Here is a 10024-nt window from a genome sequence, read left to right on the forward strand (position 1 = left end):
GGTATTAGGATTCTCAGCTTCCAGTTTTGATAAATAATTTAGATGAAGTTTTGAGTTGTAACGCTTTCGGTTCTATTTGCCACTTAAATAATCGACAAAAAAAAATGTAGTGACTATCAAAAACAAAACACTAAAAGCAAAATAAAAGTTCAAATTTTATCATAAATCAAAGTTTTTATCTTTTTTATCTCATCATATTTTCATATAATGAACCGTACCTTAACTTTAATCAAATGTGGAAATGACTAAGATATGATTTTGTCATCCTAGCTTCACTTGCCGGCTCAGAAGCGATTACGTAGAAGATAAAAAGAACGATAAGTACCACGATGTTGATCACCGATACTTTTCTCCAACTCTTCTTCATGCTCAATGGATACGTCGAAAGCAATAAACCTCCCAAAGAACTAAACCTACCAAAAGGGCAAAAAAACTGAAGATGCAAAGACATGTCGACTTAGTCGTTGGAGGAGTATGTGGCGAATGAGTGCAAACTCTTCCCCTAATCCATTTGGCTCCACATCTGTAGCAAAACTCGTACCCACATCTACCAAGCAACCATGAAATGCAACATAGTGTTATAATCAAGTTCACACAAAAATAATAAAATGGATTGTAAAATTGAAATGCAACCGTACTCTCTATGTTATGGTTCCTATATTGGTTTATAGGGAATGTAATTAGAGGTTATACCTGCAAGTTACATGGATGCATCCTTCCGAAAGTTCGATTATGTGTTGGCAATTTTCACATTGACGCCACATTTTCTTATTTGCTAGAGCTTTCATCTTTATATCATCTGCTGTAGGATTTGGACCCAATCTCTTGTAATCGTTGCACGACAAGTTGCTATGCCACGGAACTTTGCAGGTGATACAAAAGGGTTCACTGCATTTGAAACAGCTTCTCATAGTTACATCTTCTTTAGTAGAGTTTGAGTTTGAGAGCTTGGTTACCGACATTAAGGCTGAGCACCTCGGGTTTGGACAATAAACTCTGTCCGCCACATGAATCGATTCCTCGTCGATTATTCGTTCCCACATTGCTTTTAGTTTAGATGTCAAAAGATTGACACAGCTTCCAAGAGTAAGTTTAGACCTGCATTGATAATGAGGACATCTCGGTACACCTCCCGCGAGTAGCCTCACTTCTATATGTCGTTTCATGCACTCCACACAGAATTCATGACCGCATAAATCAATAGAAAACATCTGCTCAGGTTCGAAGTTATCATCGGAACAAATACTGCAAGTCTTCTTCTGATCAGGTATATGTATGCTGATTTCAGAAACTATTGTTTCCATTGCAAGTTCATACACAAATTTCATTTGATTCCTAGTCACCAGAACAGGAAAGCTAAACGTCAATCGTTGTCTAATGCGTTGCACATCATCCATTAGCAAAGCGATGTTCTCTTGCTCAGACGCAGATCTCTCCATGACCTAAAACATTCACGGTAAAACATCAATAACAAGATTAAAGCAAAGGGACATGTGTACCTTAACAATCAAGTAACAAACTTACCAATTCAAAAATCCGATAATGATCGCAGTAAATTAAGATATGATCAATCCCCAAACCCACAGCTTCGGTTAGTCCACGCTTTAATGCCATAAGCTCAACCTCCAGAAGTGTAACCCTAGAGTCATGAAAATTGTTCTTTCATCTGAAACAAGAGATTATCATCTTTGTCGCAAATCGCAACTCCAAATCCCGTCAATAACTCCGCGGTTTCCTCGTTAACCAAACCCTTGAAGTAAAGACTATACGATTCAAGTTTGATTTCACCTGGGGGTTTTGGATCATCTGCTCGTACTAGAGTACTTTCCTCCTCCATATACTGTACTTTAAAAGTTCTCTTAGACAATTTATCGAACACTTAATATGCACTTTTCAGTGCTGAGTTTTTTAAGCTTTTGATAACCAAAAAGAGTTCTCTTGCTTTTGTACGTCTTCAAAACATTGGCCATGTTTATGTGTAAAACGATAGAGACAAAGACGCAGATTATCTCTTCCAACAAAAAAAAAAAAAAAAAAACAATTTAAATGATAGAAAAAGACACTATTGTCCTCAGTGTGTATATATATAAACTCGGGTGAAATCATATAATTTTTTTTCAGATATTAAGTAACCAAATTGGCAATCAACGAGAGAATCAAAGGTATTTCTTCTTCCATGGAAATTTCTTGAAATTGATCTGGAAACTTGTTTGGTTAAATATTTCGAAGGAAATTTGATTTGAATTGTAGTTTGAGTGAAATATTATATAGTGAATGGAAGGTGTTTGACAAAATGCCTGAGAGAGTTGTTGTTTTGTATGATTTTGTATGTTTGTGTTGAGCATAGTACAATCTATTTTTGTGGACACCTTGAGCTTTTGATGATGAATTCAACGTAACAAATATTCTTATTTTTGTTTGGAAAATTTATGAAAGTTTGATCTTTTGTTCTGTGTGTGTAGAGAATCATCTATATGGCTCCAAGGTGGAAATGGAAAGGTGCTGAGGCAAAGGCGCTTGCGGAACCTGTTTCGGAAACAGTCTTAGAGCTCCAATCTTCTTTTGCTCAAACTGTGGCTTCCGGTTTCCTCTCAAGTTGTAACGTACTTCTATCGGTTGAGCCAGAGCAAGCTGATCTTTTGGACCGTTGTTGTTTCGGTAGACCCGTTGTTAGTGTCGAGAAAGATAAGAGATGGATTCAATTATCCTTTGAAGAGGCTTTCTTTTTGTTCTACAAGCTGAAATGCGTCAAGATCTCCCTTCACGGTTGTTCCCTGGAAAACGAGGTAGATTTATGGAGATCCATGAGCTCCTTTAAGCCAAATTTTGCTATATCTTACAAGGCTTATTCCCATCTACGATCGAAGAACTGGATTGTGAGATCAGGGTTACAATATGGAGTTGATTTCGTGGTGTATAGACATCATCCATCTCTTGTCCACTCTGAATACGCCGTCCTGGTTCAGTCCATTAGCGGGATTGATCGGTTAAAGGTATGGTCGGATATTCATTGCAGTGTTCGGCTAACCGGAAGCGTAGCGAAAACATTGTTGGTTCTTTACGTCAATGGAATAGTCAAAACAGAGAATATGAATCTGCCTTTGTGTTTAGAGGACTACATAGTGGAAGAGCAAACAATACGTAGATGGAGTCCAGAACTTAGCCGTGAAGATAAAACCAGAACATGATTAAGCTTACGTTTTAACAATTGTATTTTCGAATTTATAAAGTTGTGTTGTAATGCTGATTTCTAGAGGAAGATAAAATGAACTAGGTTCTGATTCCAACATATATAATATACACACAAAAAAATGTGTTACATACCAAAAACAAACGCAAAAGTACTAAAAACTTTATCACAAGCCAGTGAAAACATAAATCAAAGCTTCCATAATGAACTATACCAAATTTTGATCAAAGATGGAAATGACTAGGATGTGATTTTGTCATCCTAGCTTCACCAACAGGCTCATCGTTATCAATCCTCTTGACATTCCTATAAGCCGCATAAGCGATAACATAGAAGATAACGAGAATGATAAGTACCACGATGTTAATCACCGATACTTTTCTCCAGCTCTTCTTCAAGCTCCCAAGAACACCAGCTTTACAAGAACTACACTGATAACAGAGCATGCTCTGGTCATTGCTCCACACCATACAGTCCTGGTTCGGTCCTATCATCCCTCCTCTCGTGTCCCATCCGGTTTCATTCACATATGAAAAACCACAATCTGTTGGTGGCTTGCAACATCCGGACTGCAAAGTAAAAACAACAATTACATATCATAAACCGCAATATTAATCACTCTTTTTCTTTAACTCATCACATTTCATAAGCATGTGAAGCAAAGAGACACTAAACACTTTAACAATTATTATATATCATAAACCGCAATATTAGGCTCATACATCTAATATTCAAATCCAAAATATAAATAGCCAAAGAATCTTTCACGAGAAAAACAAACAAAACAGAGCATTCTAGATTTTCAAGATTTTGTTACAAAACAAGGACTTGAACAACTACACTTTCGAACGTTACATGCATCTTCATCATATTTTTGGTTACTCACGTGTAAAGCTAGGAATTTGAGCATGAATATGTCTACTTTAATAGAAAAATTCAAAAATATAAAACAAAGCACTAATTATTTTTCCAAAAAGTATACAACTTTTTGGGTCGCTCCAAAAGCTAATAATAGATTTTAACATATGAGAACAAAACTGCAGAGGCCAGAAAAACTACAGAAATATTTCTGGCAAATAAGATTCAAAGCCTAGACAATCATTGTTCAAGGAATCATACCTTATTTACATGGTCAAAATTGTTTCATTTATGGCTTCTTCACAACAATCAATCAAGTCGAATAAACTAATAAAATAAAATTTCATACATTTTATTATTTTATTTTTTTGCTGGAGTAAGCTTAAGGCAAAGCTGAATCAGATCTATACTCAATACTCATAGTCAACTAAGTTAATTATAAAAAAAGTTGAACACAAAGTTTCTTCACTTGGAAAAAAAAGATAATAATTATCTTTTCAATAATTGAGATTCTCATCATCATATGGGTCATAAACACATGGAGGACCTAAATTGTTATTTCAAGAAAATAAAATTTAAAGCATGTCCCAAAAAAAAAAAAAAAAAAAAAAAACTAATATCAAGAAACTTTTCTAAAAATTTATGAATCTGAATATCCTAGAATCTAAGATTAAACAAAGAACATCACTAGATTTGATTCTAAATCAACCAGAAGAAAAAAGGTAACAACAAAGAGAAAAAACAATTATAGAAAGTTACCTCAACAGGGCTAAGTCTTCTAAGGAAGAACATATCAGCAGTTTCAGGGACACCATTAAAATTCCTTCCAATCTTCCTACAAGCACCAGAATCTCTAAGACAAGAACTTATTTTACCCCAATAACTATCATCAGAGACTCGATCTTTCAACCAACCAGAGTAATCTTGAAGATAGTAGTCAAGATAACCCCGGTTAAGAACGGTTCGACCGGATCCTTTATCGGTAACCGCGTAAGCGAAGATGATGAAACCGATGAGAGCGGCGATGATAAGAAGCATGGCAACTAGGTATAGCCACATAAGGAACTTGTTACGGTAACAAGCTCCAGCGAATCCGGCTAAAGATACGACCATGATTGAGATTCCGATGACGATGAGAGGCCACTGGAGGAATCTTAAACAGTCGGTGGAGTTAGCTCGGCTGCTTAACCATATTCCACCGCCGAGGATTGGGATTGAGAGGAGGAAAGTGAGGAAGTTGACTAAACCTATTAGATGGTTGCTTGTTCTCATAGCTTTGATGATTCTTAGATTTAGGGTTTTGAGGTTTTCTTGAGCTTTGTTTCTTGTGCAAAAAGACTGAAATGCAGAGAAGTTAAAGAAGAGGTGATGTTGAAGATGATGAAGACATAAATGGGTTTACATATCTCTGCACATGCTTGGACACGTGTCAGTAGAGTTTATTTTTGCTATTGGGTAGTGCGTAATTGTCATTTGATATACTAATATTATTGATGTTTACCAAGAAAAATAAGAAAATTTTGTTTCTTCTTTTGTCGTGACGCAGATATTTGATTTTGGGTCCGATTGGTAACCAAAAGCTGTACAAAATTTTTAGTTATTAGCTGGAGCTGTTAGTTTTATCGGAATAGTGCAAAGCTGTAAGAAAGAGCTGTATGAGAAAGCTATACAAAAAACTGAGAGTAAAATTTTTAATAACGTTTTTGATAAAAATTTTGTGATTAGTAACTGTCAAAGCTGTACAGGGTGTAAAGCTTTGATAAGTGGTTACCATTTTAACCCTTTATAATTTTAAAGGCCATTATGACAAAAATAAACGATCTTTATGATATTGATATCTAAGCTACATATATATATAAAGTTAGAAGTGATAAGTTTTTACGTAATAATTAGGTTTTGAAAGTTACGTAAGATAGGATTAGGTTTTGAACGTTTTAGATCCACATATTTTTAGTGACCACTGTCGGTAGCTCAGTGATATTTTTGAAGATTTTATATTTGTAATTACTGAATTAATCGACATATTCATGTTTTTGAAAAGTTTACGTATGCTGATGAAGTCATATTCACACTTGGGTTGGTGTGCTAATATTTTCTACATATTTTGAGCTAGAACAACTAAATATCATCAAGATGGCGCAGATGTCTTTTTTGACCATGACATGCATCAGTTCATTGTATCGCACAACCAATTTTGTTATGAAAAGTCATAATTTTGTAAGATACTCCAAGGGACTTTTAATTAAATATTAAATGCTCCAACGGATTGAGTTACTTCATATCCAATCTCTAAGACGATATGTTATACTATATTATGTCGTCTAATTAGATTATTAATACAGATGAGAGGTGCTTCATAAATCATAAGCCATAACTACCTGGCTTATTCAAAGAAAATAAATGTACTACAATACAATTTATAATGCTACGTGTAGGGGAATAATGGGACAATACAAGGAATCGATTCCCTTTTTTCCAGTCTTTGTAAATTATTCGTTTCAAATCAATTTGCATGGAACACATACAAAAGCTGGATGTCATAACGTCCATACCTCTTAAAGAAATCAATTGAATAAATCCCTACACCGACCCAACTGATTATATTATACTATTAATAATATACACACATTTCCATATACTAATACGATATAAAATTTCTATTTTACTAATTCATACACAACATAGCTTTATTAAATAGGTAATGAGATATCTAATTAAGAGTTTTATTTAGATATGACCAAAACGGAGACAGAATTTGATTTCTCTTCATAAATAGAACAGACTGAAAATTCTTACGCTTCTTGACATAATATCATCTAAACTTTTCAGTTAATCAATGATCCCTCAAATTTTGGAACAACGGTTTTTTTTTTTTTTTTCTGTCCATCTTAGATTCTGCTTCAGCGGTACTGTTGATTCGGAAACTTCTTTAAAAGTTCGTAGTTTGTTCTGTATAGAAACTAGTAGTTTGAACATTTTGAATTTTGGTCATTTGATAGGACCAAACCGTGAGGCAATCGAAATCACTTCTTGCAATCATGGGGTCATTACTTCTGTTCCGGTTAAGCGGTTCAGAAAGATTATTGCGTCTCTTGTTTCCTTGGGTTAAGGCCCAGTGGGCCAAAGAAAAACTGATCATTGAAGTTGTATGAGTTTTGATAACCAACAGTCTAAAACATATTCTTAGAGCATGATTATAGGTGCTCTCTTAGAAATTAATCTTAGCAATATTTAAGTAATTTATTTGTAAAAATGATTGTTAAGAGATAGTATTTTTGAGTTAAGATTTTTGTGTGATTAATGGTAGACTCTTAACATATGGTTCTTAGAAAAAAAATATTAATATAAAAATAAAATTTATAATTATAGAAAATTTAATAATTGTTGCAAATTAAAAAAATTAAAACATACATGAAATACAATTTATAACATAAATAACATAAAACACAAATGTTTTAAACTTAATTTCTGGAAAACTCCAAAAACACGCTCGACATCTTTACAAATTTGATTGGATAAGTGTTTAATTAGTTTATAATTCACATACTACAAATTTGATTCAAGAAAACGAATGTGATCATGGTGGATGTCAGAATCCGGTATGATGATTTTTAATAATCGTCAAATGTATTATAAAAAATTATGTTTAAAATTTTAATTTTGTAGGTAAAAAGCTAGTGATTTTAGAGAAAATGAGAGGGCAAAAATAGGGAAAATGTTTCTTTTGTCGTGATCTTATACGCAACCTTAAATTCTAATAAATTATTTACAATGAAGAGAATGGTTTTTTGTTGGTTTGGTTACACGAACTTGAAGGAAAAAAAACAAAGTATAAAGAGAGAGCTTTTTATTGGAATGGAGACAAAGCTGATATAGAAGTTACAACATATAGAAGTTTTAATCAAGAAATCTCGTCTTTCCCTATATGCTTTAACCATCTCTGCAATTGTATCTCCTCCAGCTTTGCCTAACCCAAGTGCAGCAACACATGCGCTTTCTGAGCAATGCTACTAGCTCCTGAAGTAACCTTTAAACAAAAACCAGAACCGATTTCATATAATGATCACTGCATTTTTCGATAAAGATTTGGAGAGAAATATGTTTATACGTAGATACCTGGCCTTGTAATTTACTGCAAGCTGCCACAATATGTTTAGGACCAGCAAGATAACCAAGCCTCCAACCCGTCATTGCAAAAGCCTTTTACATGATATACAATCAGAAAAGAATTCGATCGGTCGACATTAGAAGCCAGCTCAATAATAAAAACTTTATCTTTGAGAAACCGTTTACTGTCAAAGTTCTTTCATACATGTCTGGCAAAGAAGCAAAGCTTGTGTGTGTTGCCGGTGCATAAATAATGTGTTCACATATTTCACCCGAAAGCACCTATAAAATAAATGAAAGAAACAGAGTTATTTTCAGCTTAAACAGTTCAGCAAAAACAAACAAACTGAAAAAGACCAAAGAACGTTTTATTGCTATATACTAGAAGTCTTGGATGCTTAGCAGTGATCCGTGCAATCTCTTCAAGCAAACTCTTGGGGTAAATCAATATATCCAATTTTTAAAAAACTGAAATAGCAATCAAATCTTTCGGATTTTGCTTCAAATATTACGAAATAGCAATCAAAAAACTCAAAACACACTGATAGATGCTTCAAATAACCCTAATTTCACTAACTACGAAAAATCTTAAATTTCCCAAATCTATGAACCCTAATTTCAAATCACTCAAATACCAATCAAATTACATCAATTAGTATTTATAGAATGGGGTTCCTACTATGAGAAAGAGAAATCTTACGGATTTTGTCAGATTTCTTGAAAAAAAACTCGGAGAACTTCATAAATGACTCTCCGATTTAAAAACCTTCCTTCGCCGATTAGATGAACCAGAGGCGCCGTGGAGAGCCGCCGTCGGTTGAGATGATGAAGATGCCATCCTCCGATTCACCGGCTGTAACAATTAACGGCGGAGACGAAGATTTGAAAGCATTTTCTCTTCGTTTTTTTGCCGTCGGAGAGAGAGAGAGAAAAAGAAACACGGGCAAAAAAAAATTTCTCTTCTTTTGTTTTACACGTGTCTCCCCTCTTAGCTTAAGTAACGTTCCTTAGCTAAGCAACGTTTCAACGTTTCTTAGCTTTAACTCTGATTTATCATTTAATTTTAATTAATTCTAACCTAAGATTTTTGCTAAGATACTTCCGATAAAGATGCTCTTAGAGTCTTATCTTGAATTTTTTTTTTTTTTTTTTTTTTTTTTTTGTCAACCACACATTAATTAGAAAATAACTTCATGATTGATTGCCCAATTAGAAAGAAAAGTGTTTACAAAAGCAATTTCATAACACAAAAGTCTAGGAGAACGCGCTAAACAGTCCAAATTATCTTGAATTTTAAGGTTTGAGGCTTTAACAAACTATCCAACATGTAGCTCACAAATTAACATGGATTTTATAATCATCTACATATGAACTTCTTTCTTTTTTTTTTGGTAAAAGGTTAAGTTATATGACCTTTTTTTTACAGCTTACATATGACCTTCTTATAGATTTGTTTCATAAATATTAACTGAATTTTAGTTTTATTATGTGAAAATAAATTTAATAGTTATTGAATACAAATGAAATGAATTTTCTTTCAATTAAAAGGGAAATTAAAATGATAGAACGTCAAGAAAATAATCATAGCATGTTACTTAAAATATACTTATATCAATAAAGCGTGTTAGATGTTTTTTTAGTACTAGGCCAATACCCGCACAACGTGCGGTTTTTTCATCCATAATTTATTAATTATAATAATTTTCATCGACTGAATTAATTTGATAATAATCATTTGATGTATTTCTCTAACTCTTGAGTAAATAATTCATTCTATTTTTTGTTTATTATTTTAATTAAATTATTTAACACTTATTTACAATTATTTACCCTACAAAAATATCTTTACAGTATTTATAAATAAACGAA

The 10024-nt window shown here is 33.4% G+C and overlaps 3 protein-coding genes and 1 long non-coding RNA gene across 4 annotated transcripts; 1 reads left to right on the forward strand and 3 right to left on the reverse strand.

The window, feature by feature from the left end:
* Positions 1-153: 153 nt before the first annotated feature.
* On the reverse strand, positions 154-2024 carry LOC9313489 (probable E3 ubiquitin-protein ligase RNF144A). Its single transcript, XM_021026089.1, is given in 4 exon segments — positions 154-547; positions 694-1442; positions 1525-1653; positions 1655-2024. Coding segments are annotated over 4 exon segments (1239 nt in total). The 5' UTR covers positions 1838-2024; the 3' UTR covers positions 154-369.
* A 32-nt stretch (positions 2025-2056) lies between these two features.
* Positions 2057-3289, forward strand: LOC9313490 (tRNA-splicing endonuclease subunit Sen2-1). Its single transcript, XM_021026083.1, has 2 exons — positions 2057-2162; positions 2463-3289. Exon 2 carries the CDS (start codon positions 2475-2477, stop codon positions 3186-3188), a length of 714 nt encoding a protein of 237 aa, XP_020881742.1. The 5' UTR covers positions 2057-2162; positions 2463-2474; the 3' UTR covers positions 3189-3289.
* Positions 3258-5481, reverse strand: LOC9311804 (tetraspanin-3). The gene is made up of 2 exons (XM_002877376.2): positions 4808-5481; positions 3258-3759 (listed from the first exon to the last, which is right to left on the reverse strand). Exons 1-2 carry the CDS (start codon positions 5318-5320, stop codon positions 3415-3417), a joined length of 858 nt encoding a protein of 285 aa, XP_002877422.1. The 5' UTR covers positions 5321-5481; the 3' UTR covers positions 3258-3414.
* Positions 5482-7755: 2274 nt separating this feature from the next.
* Positions 7756-9267, reverse strand: LOC9313491. The gene is made up of 4 exons (XR_002332031.1): positions 8856-9267; positions 8361-8437; positions 8165-8248; positions 7756-8075 (listed from the first exon to the last, which is right to left on the reverse strand). It is a non-coding gene; the product is annotated as an uncharacterized LOC9313491 (long non-coding RNA).
* Between the last annotated feature and the right edge of the window lie 757 nt (positions 9268-10024).

This window comes from Arabidopsis lyrata, assembly GCF_000004255.2.
Source record: "Arabidopsis lyrata subsp. lyrata unplaced genomic scaffold ARALYscaffold_5, whole genome shotgun sequence".
Lineage (NCBI taxonomy): Eukaryota > Viridiplantae > Streptophyta > Magnoliopsida > Brassicales > Brassicaceae > Arabidopsis > Arabidopsis lyrata.

Bases quoted from the DNA above. Each gene is read 5' to 3' on its own strand.
- LOC9313490 (XM_021026083.1), top strand. From the start codon at position 2,475: ATGGCTCCAAGGTGGAAATGGAAAGGTGCTGAGGCAAAGGCGCTTGCG.
- LOC9311804 (XM_002877376.2), bottom strand. From the start codon at position 5,320: ATGAGAACAAGCAACCATCTAATAGGTTTAGTCAACTTCCTCACTTTC. The intron at 3,760-4,807 runs GTAACTTTCTAT...TTTACTTTGCAG, and splicing joins GAAGACTTAGCCCTGTTGAG to TCCGGATGTTGCAAGCCACC.